The sequence below is a fragment of the Plasmodium chabaudi genome, assembly GCF_900002335.3.
Source record: "Plasmodium chabaudi chabaudi strain AS genome assembly, chromosome: 3".
Classification (NCBI taxonomy): Eukaryota; Apicomplexa; class Aconoidasida; order Haemosporida; family Plasmodiidae; genus Plasmodium; species Plasmodium chabaudi.
In genome coordinates, this window is record NC_030103.2 from 397,642 (window position 1) to 413,381 (window position 15,740).

The 15,740-nt window shown below is 25.2% G+C and overlaps 3 protein-coding genes across 3 annotated transcripts; 2 read left to right on the forward strand and 1 right to left on the reverse strand.

The window, feature by feature from the left end:
- Positions 1-767: 767 nt before the first annotated feature.
- PCHAS_0311500 (conserved Plasmodium protein, unknown function) lies at positions 768-12,158 on the forward strand (the record flags this gene model as incomplete). Its single annotated transcript, XM_016799887.1, has 1 exon — positions 768-12,158. One exon carries the CDS (start codon positions 768-770, stop codon positions 12,156-12,158), a length of 11,391 nt encoding a protein of 3,796 aa, XP_016653200.1.
- A 1,024-nt stretch (positions 12,159-13,182) lies between these two features.
- Positions 13,183-14,291, forward strand: PCHAS_0311600 (secreted protein with altered thrombospondin repeat domain, putative; the record flags this gene model as incomplete). Its single annotated transcript, XM_016799888.1, has 2 exons — positions 13,183-13,397; positions 13,760-14,291. The coding sequence occupies 2 exons, from the start codon at positions 13,183-13,185 to the stop codon at positions 14,289-14,291; spliced, it is 747 nt and encodes a 248-aa protein (XP_016653201.1).
- A 371-nt stretch (positions 14,292-14,662) lies between these two features.
- PCHAS_0311700 (SRR1-like protein) lies at positions 14,663-15,700 on the reverse strand (the record flags this gene model as incomplete). The annotated part of the gene is made up of 1 exon (XM_741061.2): positions 14,663-15,700. One exon carries the CDS (start codon positions 15,698-15,700, stop codon positions 14,663-14,665), a length of 1,038 nt encoding a protein of 345 aa, XP_746154.2.
- Between the last annotated feature and the right edge of the window lie 40 nt (positions 15,701-15,740).

Consider the following 15,740-nt stretch of genomic DNA (forward strand, 5'->3'; position numbering starts at 1 on the left):
ACACCATACATATATGTTTCTTCCTTTGTTTACTATTATATTAAAATGTATTTTTTTTGTTAGCTTATCATTTATTCTTTAAATTTTATTTTTTTTTTCAAAGATTTGTATTTCCATTATTTTAGATAATTATATATTTATACTTGGTTAATATTTATTGGCATTATTTTTTCATTTTGCATTTTTCATTTTTTGTATACTTACCATTTTTTGCTTGCTTTTCCATTTTTTTTATGTTCCTTCTTTGTTTTACTTTATTTTATTATTACTATTACATGTTTATCGTTTTATTTTATTTTTTTTAAAAATATTTTATATTAATATTTGTATCTGCTCATACAAATGAAGAATATACATGTTTAGAAAAACGAAGGAAAAACAATTTGGTATCAATTTACCGATTATAAATATTGTGACAAAAGGGCATAGTTGGGTTATTCAACAAATCACAAGTTCGAAACATTCTTTATGCATACAACTTCGTACATGTATATAACTCCATGCATGTATGCACGTATTATATATGCGAACGATATATAGTTTAAAGCTAGTTCGCGTTTTATCATATATTTCAGAGTTTGTTATAAATATATGCCCATCTTGTGTGCGCGGATTTTTGAGGTTCTCTAATTTATGAATCATATTAAAATATATAATATAAAACTTTGACAAAATCAATTACTTAAAATATATATTTGAAAACTATCCATAGATGTTTTAGTTTATACTTTAAAAATAAATAATACAAAAACTCATTTTCAAATATCATGGATGAAGGGGATTCTCAATTTGATGCAGAAAGTAGTGCTAGCAATGAATACGAAAATGAGGAAATAAATTCAAAAAAAAAAACTGAAGAATCCGATCGAGATCGTTCAAGCGACCAACACAGTGACAGTCGACGCAGTGACAGTAGGCGGAGTGACAGCGGACGTAGTGATAGCAGACGTAGTGACAGTAGGCGAAGTGACAGCGGACGTAGTGATAGCAGACGTAGTGACAGTAGGCGAAGTGACAGCGGGCGTAGTGATAGCAGACGTAGTGATGACAGTGCAAGTCGCAGAAGTGAAAGCCGCGAAAGTATAAGCCGAAGAAGCGAAAGCCGCGGAAGTATAAGTCGAAGAAGCGTAAGCCGTACTGAAGAAGAGTCTAAAACAGAAAGAAGTCGCGACTCCGATGGTGAACTCAGCAGGAGGAGCAACAGCTACGACGAAAGCGCGTCGCCAAGGCGAGATGAGAGCGACCGAGAGTATACAGAAAGAACGGGACGAAGCGGAAGAACCGGGCGAAGTGAAATCAGCGAAAGGACTGGAAGGTCGGAAAGGACGGGAAGAAGCGAAATTACCGAGCGAACCGGGCGAAGCGAAATTACCGAACGAACCGGACGAAGTGAAATTAGTGAACGAACCGGACGAAGCGAATTTAGCGAACGGACTGGACAAAGTGAAGTTAGCGAAAGGATCGGAAGGTCGGAAAGGTCGGAAAGAACGGGACGAACCGGGCGAAGTGAAAGAAGCGAAGTTAGCGAGAGGACTGGAAGAACAAGCAGAAGTGAAAGGACCGGACGAACTGGAAGAAGCGAACGAAGCGAACGAAGTGAACGAGAAGAGGCTAGCGAAGCTGGCGAAATAAACGAAGCTAGTGAAGCTGTTGAAGCCGAAGAAGCTAGCCAAGTTGTTGAAGCTGAAGAAGCTAGCGAAGTGAACGAAATTATAGCACAACAAGAGCGTAAAAAGAAAAAACTAAAGAAAAAAATGGCATTGAAAAAATATAGGAAATATTTTACAAAAAATAAAGGTGAAGAAAATGAAATAAAATCATCATCCGATGAAAACTTCTTTACAGCAGAAAAAAAAAATCGAAGAAGAAATGAAGAACGTTATACTACAAATAATAATGTAGAAAATAATTGTGATATGTCTATATTTAATGATCAACCAGTGAATGATTCATTATTTTCAAGACCACCAAATGCATCAGAAAGTGAAAAAGATTCAAGTGATAATATAGATGAGTCTATGTATGAAGAACATCAAAGATCTGAATATAAAAAAAGTACAGAGACATATAGTAGGAAATATTCCGAAGACGATATTAGTGATAGTATACGATCTAGTCGTAGTTATAGTAGCAGCAGTAGAGACAGTCGATATAGTCGTAGTTATGATAGCGATCGAAGAGGTACAAGTATATACAGTGAAATGGAATCTAAATCAAGTTATAAACATTCAAGAAAAGGTTATAAAAAAACGATATCAAATAAGGATAGTAAAAAACATGATATGAAAGGACAACCAAAAAAGGTTAATAAAAAAAGTGAAATATTGTTAAATATGATATTCAATGCTAATGAAATTGGTATGAACAAGTCAGGTATTTTAAGAGATAATATAAAAGCTAAACAAGAAAATAGAGATAAACAATTTGAAAATAATCAAAAAATTATTAAAACTATTTTAAATGTTCAAGAAAAAAATAAAGTTGATGTTTATTATAATGATGATAATTTTACACAAATATATAAAGAAGGGAAAGATGAAAAAGGTGAACCTATAGATAGTCACAAATTACATAGACAACATAAAATCGAAAAAATAAATGAAATAGATCCTACTAAACCAAATATTATAGGAGGGAAAATGTACGATATAAGAGAGAATGAAAAATATTGTTTTATTAAAGATAAAAATGAATTATTTGTAGGAAATGAAGAAGAAGAATTTACAGAAATAAAAAAAAATTATAATAAAATGTATGAAGCAACAAAATTAGAAAAAAGAAAAGCAATGAATTTAAATTATATATATAATAAATATAAAATATTATTATCTGAAATCAAATCGAGTGAATATTTAAGTTCAGTAGAAAGAAAATTAAGTCTTATTGAAGATTCTTTATTTTGTATATCTGATTTATATAAAGAAGGTAATGATGGGGTTGTTGATTCTAAATTTGATATAACACAAAAATTATCAGAATTATTTGAAAATGTTGCTGAAAATGTGTTAGATGCATATGATGGAACAATTAAAGGAAGAAGTGGTGATAATAAAAAAAGCGGTCAGACAGAAAAAAAAAAAAATGAACAGTTAAATTTATCATGTGATTTTAATTTATTTTTAAGAGTTTGTAAAATAATTTTAAGCGATGAAAATGTAGTATATACAAATAGCAAAAAAAATATATTATTCTATAATAATATATATAAAATAAATTATTTATTTAATTGTGTAAAAAATAATGATATATTATTTAATGTATACTGTAAAGAATTAATAAATCCATTTGATAAATTATTTAAGGGATATAAAGAAATAAAAAATGAACTAGCTAGAAATATAAATGACACAGCTCAAATAAATTGGCCAAATTTTGCTTATAAAAAAAAAGGAATTATTGAAAAAATAAATATTTTATGGTTTTATGAAGTATATGATGAAACACATTATTTACATTTATACAACTTAAATAATATAAACAGTAAAATGTTAACTATAACTATAGACTCACCAATTGAGTGTATTGATATAGTTTTTCTAAACAGTCTTATCCCACTAGATTCGTTTTATAACTCTATAAAAAATTATTACTTAATGCTAATCACAGAACAAACATTTTATTTTTTTAATATTCATTTATATTTCAATTGTGAAGAAGATTATAATATTTCTTTAGGGGAACGATTAATATATCAAAATATATATCCTTTTTATTTTAATATATATTTATTTCTTTTATTTAAATTACCAAAAGGCTCTAAAAAAAAATATGAATATATAAAATCTCATGAAAAGAGTGAGCGAATATTTGTGGTACAGGATGATGGAAATGTACTTGAGTTTGTATATGAAAAAGAAGACATTTTAAAGCCTCTTAACATTTTTAAACATATAATCATTAATACATTATCTATATTAGTAAATAAAGTAAATGATGCATTCTTTTCGAATAATAGAAATTTAGAATATTATTCGGATCGAGATGAAGACGATGATGGATTAATAAAAGGTGATAGACACAGGTATAGACAACATTTTAGTAATTCCCGTAGACATGGTTCAACACACAAGACTACTTCCAATGGATCTATCATTAGTGACAGTGAAGATGTACCTCCAAATAATACTCGAAGCAGTTTCATTGATGAAGATGATAAACATTATTCAGATAGTCAAGTACGAAAAAGAAAAGAAGATGAACAATATTTATATCAATATAATAAAAATATATATTGTGATGATGTTCAACAATTTCCTATAAAATTTTATTTAAAAAAAGTTGTAAATCCATATTTTATACCTTATTTTTATTTTAACAAAACTAAAGTAAAAAAAATATTAATAGATAGCGAAAGATCAATATTGTATGTATTATATGAAAACAGCGATTTGTATATAAAACTATTATCAAGTGCTTCTAGTAAAAATAAAAATTATACCTCCGAGACTATCATATTTAGTAAAAGTGATTTAGTACGTGAAGTGGGAAGTATATTTTTTGTAGATGACACAAAAGCTTCACAGCATGATATATATATGAACTCTAATTCCAATAATAATATGAAAATTTCGAATGATCGAAGTTTTTATCCATTAAATGTTAATATGAGTGGTATTGGAAATTCAGATGAGTTCATTGATGCTAACAGTGCACCTCATGGTGTTAATACACATCTTGGAGATAAAAACTTTAGTGCCACCAATAATTTCGCTAGCTATGGAAATAGAAATTTACCAACCAGACAAGGAATAAATAATGATCTAACAGGAAATCCAAATATGAAAAATAAAAATAATAATATTAATAAATTTATGTATCCATCAAATATGGATCAAGCAATACTTAATAAACTCGAAATAATTGATATTCATATTAATTATGTTTACGAAAGAAATAATATATTTTTAAAAATGATTGATAATAATTTAAATATATATTATATCTCTCTTATTAAAAATATAGAAAGTAACAGTTTTAAAGTTGTATTGAAAGATTTTCAAAATTACCCTCATAAAAAAGGACTTAAAATTAATGAAAATGAATCTCAGGTTATATTTACACACCAAATAAAAAATTTATTTATTGTTTTGAAAAAAGTTACAAAAGGAAAAAAAAAAAAAACTACTGACGGAAATGCAGGTCCCTCCGAAAGTCAAACAAAAGACGAATGGAATACGGCAAAAAGACCTGACGAAGTTAACACGAAAGGGCGTGGTATGTTTGACAAACCAAACACCTTTGGGTTTTCACAACCTCCACCTTTTAAATTTATGGGCGATAATATTATGAACGGTCAGGAAATAAATTATAAAAACAGCGAAAATGAAAAAAAAAAAAAATATGTTAATAAAAAAATGCACAAGCAAGGAAATAGAGATGATGATATAGATTGGGAAGATGCTCATGGATATTTTGATCCAGAAGATGAAAATAAAGATAAAGATAAAAATGATGAAACAAATAAACAAACATCATCAGATAATAAGCAAAATAAAGAAAAAGAAGAAGTTTATTATAAATTAAAATTGCTGACCAGTTCAGATGAAAGTGGAAGTATTCTGAACACTAGCCATTCAAGTAACTCACCAAAAAGTAAATTTCTTTTTAAAAATATAAATGAATATATAATAAATGAGGAAATTATTGGTATTATGTATAAAAAAAAAAATTATTATTTTCATGAATTTTTTGAAACAACACCAAAAAATAATGCTATAAAAGATTTATATATGAATAAAATGAAATATGATAATATTAATGAAATACCAGGTGTAGGTAGAATTGGAAATATTCCCCCTATCAGTGGGCCTACCCCAAATTTAGGAATGGGTCCTCATAATCCAATGCCAAATAATCTGATAAATAATTACACACAAAATCCATCTTCAGCTCCACCTAATAATATGAATTTTTTAAAAAATGAAAGAAGTGGAATACCAATGTATTATTACGATAATACAAAAAAAAATATGCCATATTATTTAAATAGTCAAAATAATTTCATGCCCAATAAAAATAATTTAATTATTAACGATAATTTACTTTTCAAACCCAATGCTAGACCTGGTATCGAACATAAAGATAGTATAAAAAATATTCCTCCTTTCTATTTAAGTGAAAATACGGTTAGTGAATATCAAGAATATTATGATGTATTAATAATAACAAATAAAAGTATATATTATATAAGTAGAAATACAAAAGTTCAAAAAATTGAAAAGATGATAAATAATTATTTACCATATAGAATATCATTTGAAAATAGAAATATTAAAGATATATTTATTAGTGAATTAAAAATTAAAGAAGCTATGATAGCTAGCGAAAATGCAAATCCAGAAGGAAATAATTTCCCACCGCAAATATTAGAAAAACAAGTTCTAGCATATGTTAAAGAAAGAGAGAAAAATGGAAACATCCCTTTTAACAAAAATTTGGGTGATAGTAATATAAGCACAGGTGAAGAAGATAGTACATCAAATTCGATGTCAGTTTTTTTGAAAAAAAAAAATGAATATGAATTAATATATGAATATTTTATAAATCAAATAATACAAATGTCAACTAGCGAAGAATTTTTGTTTATTATTTGGTGTCTTCTCCTAAACCATGTTCATAAATATGAAATCATGTGTTTTAACAATATACACAATGTTGCGGGTTCTGGCAATTCAAACATTTCAGGTAGACATCCCGATAATCGATCAAGTAATAAAATGGATGACTCACAAGCTGCATATTATTGGGGTTCTTCAAGAGGATATGACAATAATATAAGCCATCCAATACAAGGAAAAAACCAACGTAATAGCACTTTTGCATTTACTCAAAACTTTGGTAACAATGATAAAGCATTAAATTATAAACAGCCATTCAACAGAAATGATATGAGTAACATAAACGGACCTATTCGTAGTTTTAATTATTCAAATAATAACAATTTTAAATTAAAGGAAGGAAATTATGATATAGATAATGGGCATATCGATTATGATATCTTAAACAGGATATACAAAAGAACCCCTTTCAAATTTGGATTTCTTGATAATAATGCAGATTATATTATAAAACAAGGTAAATTACAAAAAGCAATGGAATTAGAAATAAAAACAAGAAAGGTAAAAGGTATAAATCATTTATTTAATGATAATATAAATGAATTAGATAATGAAATGACAAAAAATGGAAACAAAGGAAATATAAATTCAATTGAATCTAAATATCAAGGAACCAGTGATAGTATAAATAAAAAAACAGTTCATTCAGATGCTGGATATACTAATTTGTATAATATGTATCAAAAAAAAAATACAAGAGATAAATTATTAACATCAGAGAAAAATAAAAGTGGAAATTTTGCATTTGAATATTTAACAAATAAAAATTTTGATATATTATTTTTAAAAAATGTAAATATGTATAATAGTTCGTTACATATAATTTCAAGGGGTCTCTTATTATTGCTTAGTCGATTACTTAAACCAGTTATGTTTATAAATATATTTAGTTATGAAAAATATAGGGATACCCAATTTTTCAAATTTTTAAATCATAGTAATGAAAAAAAAGAAAGTAGATATGATGATAATTATACAGAACAAAGTAGTAGATATAGATCTTCTTCAAAAGGTATGAAATTTCAAAAAATCGGAGAGAAAAATTCTAAAAATTTTTATAAAAATGGTATTTCAATTATTTGTAATGACAAAGATGATGAACTTGAAGAAAGTTTTTATAGTATGAAGGATTATTGTGTTGTTAGAATAAATGATGATTATATAGTTAATTTTACAAAAAAAGGAAATAAAAAACGAAAGAGAAGTGTATACGAAAGTAATGATATATTAATACTTAAGGGTGTCATTCCTTTAGATTGTTGTCTTAATTTAATTGAAAAATTAAAATGTTTAAGTATATGTGTTAGTATAGTATTAACAAATTTATTAAAAAGAAAAAAAGATTATGCAAATAAAATGAAAGGAGTTACAGATGTATCCATTATTAACATCTACTACGATTACACAGTTATAATGGTTAACGAGATAAATGAGTTTTATTCAGTTTTAAATTTTATTAATTTTAGTATAGAATATTTATTAATATATTCGATCATTATTTGTGATTATTATAGATGTAAAAAAATTATTAAAAAAAAAAATGCTGAAAAAAAAAAAAATAATTTTTTATATTTACCAAGTAGCTTATTTGATTTATTAACAAAATGTAACTTTTTAAAAGTTTACATGAGCAAAACATATAGAGAAATTTTAAAGCAATGTTTATTTCATTTGATAAAATCAGGGAAGTATATACCTGTGGATTTTTTTCAAGGATATATAATACACAAAACTGAATTCCTTGCCCTATTTTTAATAAAAAAAATCGAAGAAGAAGTATTTCTAAAAAAGAAAATGAAAATTAAAGACACCTTTGAATATTATAAAAACGATGGACGTTATGACACAAAATATGATGAATTCCTTGCATCTGAAAAGAGAGCAGAACATTTTATAAATGCAAATTTAAAAGATTCCCTTGTAAATATAAATATATTTAAATTAGTTATTCTATTATATAAAGCAGATTATTATAGATGTGCTAGTACATTGATATCCTTTTATATTGATTCTTATTATAAATCATTATCAAATGATGAAAAAGATGTAAACAAAAATAATTCAAATGAAAACAATAGAGGATTGAGAAAAGGTCATTACATTGATAAAAATATTAACGCATATAATTATGAAAGCATGTTATTTAGTACTGCCAATGGACATATAGATCACAAAATGGGAGCATATAATAACAAAGCAGTTATTTCAAATATTGGCATCAAATATAATAATCATTTTTATGAGTTATATACCTCTTGTTTTTTACCAGTAGACAAAATTGTACATGTAAATTATTTGAAATATTTATTCAAACATGATGAAAGAAAGAAAAATAAAATAAAAAGATTTTTAATAACACTACTAGAATATTCAAATGATATTAATTTCCATTTTTTTATTTTTAATTTAATTTTGTATAAATGTAAAAATGAATTCCCTTGTTCGATTTTTGATTTTACAATATCACCATATTTATATTTCTATGTTAAATTCAACGAAATGAATATTAAGGATGCATATATCTACTACTTTAAAGAATTGAAATATCAAGACATTGTGATATTCTTTTCAAGAAAGGCATTTAGAAAGTGGGAACTATCACCAGATCATATAACATCTTTAAAATCGATTTCAAAAACGGCTGATTTCAAAAAAGAAGAAAATATAAATAAGGATGAGGAACCCAAAGGAGCTCATAATAATCCACCTCGAAAAATCGACAACTTGGAAAAACCCAAAATAAACGAATCCTATATAACAAAAGAAAAACAAATTGATACAGAACATGATAAGATGAATAAAACTTCAGATGATAAATTTGTGGATCCATCTCATTCTTCTGTTAAAATGGCTAGTCAACAAAAACATTATGAACAAACAATAAATATAAATAAACATATGCTATTAAATGAGCTAGCTAGAAATAACTACCTTTTTGAAAGCAACTTTGTAGAAAATAATAATTTAACAAAAAATCCATTATATAATAATGAAACAAAAGAAATATTTTGTAGTATTTACAAATATTTATTTCGTATTATTTCATATCCTAGTTTAAAAAATAGATTAGAATATATTGACAATTGTATGAAAGCCAAAATATTTTTTATTCAGAAAATTTTTTATTTTAAAAAAAAACAAAATAAAAACGATCCACAAAATATGATACCAATTAGTTATACAAATGGTGAAATATATGGATCAAGTACTGAAGTTAAATCAAAAAGCGGAGGATATAATCGATTAGAAGCAGGTCGAAGAGGTGGTAGCAAACCAAATAACAATGACGATTTCATAAATGATGAAACAGTTAGAGTCACAGGTAATGGTAAATATTCAACGGTACAAGATATATTAAATATTAATTGTTATTTAAAAAAAGAAGTTTTAAAAAATTATTATTTAATTGATAAAACAATAGCATATGATGATACATTCTCAAATAGTATCAAAGTCCTGTTTTCAAATAATAAATGTCTTTTTAAATTAAAAGATGAATACATATCTAATCATAATAATTATTATTTAAATTTGAAAGATATCAAAAAATTTAGAACCGCCTTGAATTATCAAAAAATGTTATTTTATGAAATTGTTAACTTATTTGTATTTTATGTTTTTAAATTTTGTGATTGGGGTTTTTTAAAAAATTATTTTGATATCCTTATGAATGGAACGAAAGAAGATGCACAAAAGGTTCTCGAACATTTCAACAATATTAATAATGAAGAAATAGATGTTGTTAATAAATCTTTTGCAAATATGTATGATTATTTATGTCGAAATAAATATGAATATGTCGATGATATAGTTCAAGACTACAATAAAAAAATGAAAAACATCAATTCTAAAATTAATATATCAAGAATAATTGATATCATTGATACATTTAAAGAATATCTAGTTATTATACAAACAAATATATATACAAAGGAAGATTTAAAAAATAATATATTTTTTAAAAGCAACTTTTTATTTAAAAATTTCTTACCATCATTTAATTTATTAAGACTAATAATATTATGTGATAAAAAAAAAGAAAGGATAGACAAGTTAAATAATAATTGTTTTTCGACAGTAAATGCAATGTTAAAACGAGATCCAAAATGCAATTCTTTTTATTTTTCAAAATATTCTTTCTGTTTCGAAAGGTTATTAGATTTTGCTTTCTCTTTAACCATATGTTTTGAAAATGTTCATTTTATTATCAATTATATTGGAGATATTCTAAAACTATATGATCAAAGTTTTAATATTTCATTATATTTACTAGTCGTTTTAAAGTTACACAAATTTATGAACAACCTATTTGAAATCAAAAAAATACGACTTCTTTTACAAAAGAAAATTGATTATATCAAATCTCAAAAATATAACGAACAAATGAAATTAATTTATTTTTTAAATTGCATACCTTTAATTTATCTAGACCCACAAATGAATGTTATACTAATAAATGAATCATATGAATATAAAGGAAATCAAGATAAAATTATTTTTTCAAAATTATCTCCGTTCTCTTTAATCTCGAAAATGGTTAACAACCAACTAAGGAGTGTCTATTCATATCATGACTACACAGATAATTATAATGATGTAGAAGAAGGTGGAATAAAGGAGGATCCAAAAAAAAATAAACAAACGAAGCAAGATAAAAGAAATGAAAGAAGTAGTGACATATCCGATGTTGATCATGTCCAAGGTAATAGTGAGACCGATTCGAATGATGTCGATGCTTTAAAAAGAAAATTAAAATCTGGTGATACTACCTCGATAGATAAAGAAGGCAGAAAAGCATTATATTACTTATACAATGTTAATTACTGCTTTAATGAAGGAAGAGATGCTTTAGGAAATACAGGACGAGGAAGAAAAGCAAACTATCCTGAAGTAATCGTTTTAAGTCATCATAATTATTGTTTCTATATAACATGGATATCAAATCTTCTTTTAAACCATAAAGTAGAATACAAATCATTAATAAATGTTTATTTAAAAATTCATAATAATTTAAAACATAAAAAAGCATCTAATTTAGAAGAACATGAAATATCTATTATTATTTATTATTTATTTACAATGTGGATCAATGGAGATAAAAATAATAGTTCCTTCTTTTTTTATAATGAAGAACCAAGTTATAATGAAAAAAATAATATTGGATATTTTTTAAAAGATAGATATGGAAAATTAGAATATATTAATAATTATTCTTTGATAACTTTATTAAAAGAATTATTATCTAGAGCAGAATTTTATTTTGAATATACTTCAGATGCAGCATCAAGAAATTATGATATTAGTTGTATAATTTTAGATTCATCTATATATGATCATGAAAATTTTAAAAAATCTTCTGTCGATATTTTGGCAAAATTTTTTGATGAAATTTATGTAACCTTTAATGATGTACTCACAAAAATACCATTTTTAAATCATATTGTGGAGTTTCAAAATATAAACGAATTTTTAAAAAAATTCAAAATCTATTTAGAAGAAATAACATACAAAGTTACACTTAGCGAGCAGACCTACATTTGAAAATAAACATGAGGTCCAACCAGCCCAAATGTGTACGTGGCAGTTTACACTTTTGGCCTGTTCACTATTTTCTATATTTTTTTTCACATCCTTTCACATGTTTTCAAGTTTTTTTTTCTATATTTTACATGTTTTCAAATTTTTCTACATTTTCCACATGTTTTACCATCCACTGTTTATTGTTTACTATATGGCTTGCAACCATCAACTCTAAAATTAAAAAAAAAAATATATAATGACACACAGCCCTCCAAAGGGTAATAATTTATCAAAATTTATTTTAATTTAAAAATGAAATAAAAATTTCCAAATTATTATACCAGTTTGAGATTTTATGAGAAAAAAAATGTAAAGTATGGGTAAATAAAAATTTTATGTGCACAAAAAATATTTTTTTCCTCTTTTTGTTCTTTTTGATCTTTACTATTTCAAGGGAAAATATTAATTCGAATAAATACAGTTACATATAATATAAAATATTTCATTATGTATTTTTTTTAAACATATTAAATTTTTTTTATCAAAATTTTTTGATCATTTTTGCTTTATTTTCCAATTTTATGTTTTACCAATTTGGCTGTTTTTTTTTTTTTCAAATTTTACAACTGTTGCAAGTTGAAAAAAAAAAAGAGAAAAAACTTTTATACCCTTTTTTAAGGAATAAAAAAAATTATTAAAGAATGCACATATATATATACCTTTTTTCTATTAATTTTGGAAGCAAATAAATTATAATTAATTTATTTATTGTATATTTATATATACTACCAAATAGTAATAAATTTAACCCTTGTATGATGTTGCAAACAAATTTTTCTTTCTCCTTATATTGTTTTTTTTTTTTTTTTTTTTTAATACAAGCCTTTTCCATTTTTCATATATACATATAACTATTATTTTTTAATTTTTTGTCGTAATTTTTACTTTTTCTCTAGCTTTACAACCAAATGTGTAATTCCCATAATATTTCCATGTGAGAAAATATGATAAAAAAATTTTTTTTTTCTTTTATTATTTTAATGTGATGACAAACCATCGAATAGTGCTGTTTTTTTTTTGTTTCTTTTTTTTAATACAAAAAAAAAGCAATCAATATAATAGAGATTATTCGAAAATAAATTCTATTGATACTGATGAATATGAAGATAAAAATAAAAGAAAAAGAGACTCATATATCAAACCTGATGTTGGTGCGGACACATGTGTAATATTTTCTGCTAAGGAAGGAGATCCACACAAGTAATTATTAAAAATTTTATTTATCAAAAATAAATATGCATAAATGTACACCAATTTTGCTTGCAAAAGCAGAAAATGATATATCGAGTGTTCTCCAATTGTTCTACACCCCCTTTTAATTTAATTTACGATTACTTTGTGCTTAATTTTGTTAAATTATTTTATATGATACCAACTTAAAATTTTTACGTCAATTTTTACGTCAATTTTTACGTCAATTTTTACGCCAATTTTTACGCCAATTTTTCACGCCAAATTTTCACGTCAAATCGGTGTGCATGTCCTTTGTGTATGCAAAATATTTTTTTACCTGAACAAGTCATAATTTTTTCCATAAATTTATGTACGCATATTTTTTTTAGTTGCTGGTGCCCACGAGGATATATCATGTGCAGTGAAGAAGATGTTACAGATTTACAAACAAAGCTCGAAAAAATTGAAGATAAAAATGCAAGAACAAAATTAACCCCCTCATGGGTTAAAATATTATGTGACGATTCTAAAGAATATGGTTTTAAAAATATGTCAGTAGTTATAGATTATGAGCTAGCTGTTATATGCAAAGATATGTCTAACAAAGAAAATCCCGATTTTGAAATCATAGGAGCATCCGGTTATATCCCCAACGAAACAGTTATTAATGAAATGAAAGCAGATCCAACATATGTTCCTCGTAAATGCACTGTTAATAATTTTTATTTATGTAAACAAGTGGAAAATGATAATGTCAATTGTCAATATAGCCCCTGGTCTGATTGGACTCCATGTATAGATAACAAACAAAAAAGAATGAAAAAAGTTGTGCGTTCAAATCAAAATAATACCAACTTTTGTTTATGGAATAATAAAAAAATTCCAAGAAGTATAATAGAGCAAACTAGATCGTGTGAATAAAGTAAAAGACTTTTTTTTTTGTTATACAAAAGGTGGAGCAATGGTACAAAAGTTGTGTAAGCATATGACCATGTTTATACTCCTATTTGGGAACTTATATATATACACACACTGAACATACCGCTTTACCGTTTCACCGTTTTTTATATCCTCTTTTTAAATGCATAGGTAATCTCATACTTTAAATATTTTTAGTATTTGTTTTTGATTTAAAAATGTGTGAGGTTTGTATATGCATGCATTTGTGTGTTTAACATTTGATGAAAACATTTATAAACTAACAAAATTAAAAAAAATTAATTATCATAATTATTACTAAAAAAAGGAAAGGAAAAAAAGAAGAAAACATAAATCATGAAAAATTTATTTTATTAATTTTTTTCCCTCGTTGTGTGTGCAAGTAAAGAATTATAAATGTTAAACCAAAATATGAATTGGTCAGGTAATTTTTGAAAAGTTGTAATAGATAGATCATTAAAAGCATGTACTTGTTCAGAACAAATAGGAAATTTTATTTCATTTAAAAAGTTTAATATATAAAATATAAAATGGGAATATTTAAAATTCTTTTTCAACCTATTTAAATGCGCAATATCCCATTTAATAGTTTCGGATTGTTCACTTTTTTGTAATAATTCAATAGCAAAATCGGGAATTCCCAAAGGTTTATGTTGATATATATGATCTTTGTAATAATCAAAACTGTTTCCAATATATATTGTTTTTTCAGGGGTTAATAAAAAATCCATATTAGGATAACTTAATTTTTCATCAATAAATATATTGTATAAAACTTCACCATATAAACTTATATCACAATGTGGCATAAATAATAAGACATGTTCGTTTTCCTTCAAATTACATACTGTTATTTCTTTTTCATTTTCCGCTAGCTGTTTTGGCATGCTAACATAGGAACTAAGAACCTGAACGTTCAGAATTTTATACACACTTAAATCAGTATTGCTAATTTTTGGGTCATATATATATGTATCCCTAATATTATAATTTTTTGAAACCAATAATATGAATGCTAATTGATACATACATGCATTTTTATTATTAATATTTATGTCTGTTAAAGAACCTAAACCTAAACAAATAGCAGATTGTATTTCTACACTTTCTTTTTTAATCTCTTTAAATTTTTTTTTAAAATTTTCGAAAAATACACTTTTTTCTACACTGTTCATAATTTTTTTAACTCCATTATGAATATGTTCTACATATTTATTTTCATCATATGTTTTTTTTTTTTTTTCATATATCTCAGTAATATCATTAGTCGTATTTTGATCATCCACTTTTTCTTTGTTCAAACCCTGTTTCACTTCATTTTGTGTCCATATATACTTTTTACTTTTACTTTTGTTTTTGTGTTTTGGGGGTACATTTATCCATCCATCCATTTAAAAAAAATAAATATTTAGTGGCAAGCTAATTTTGAAA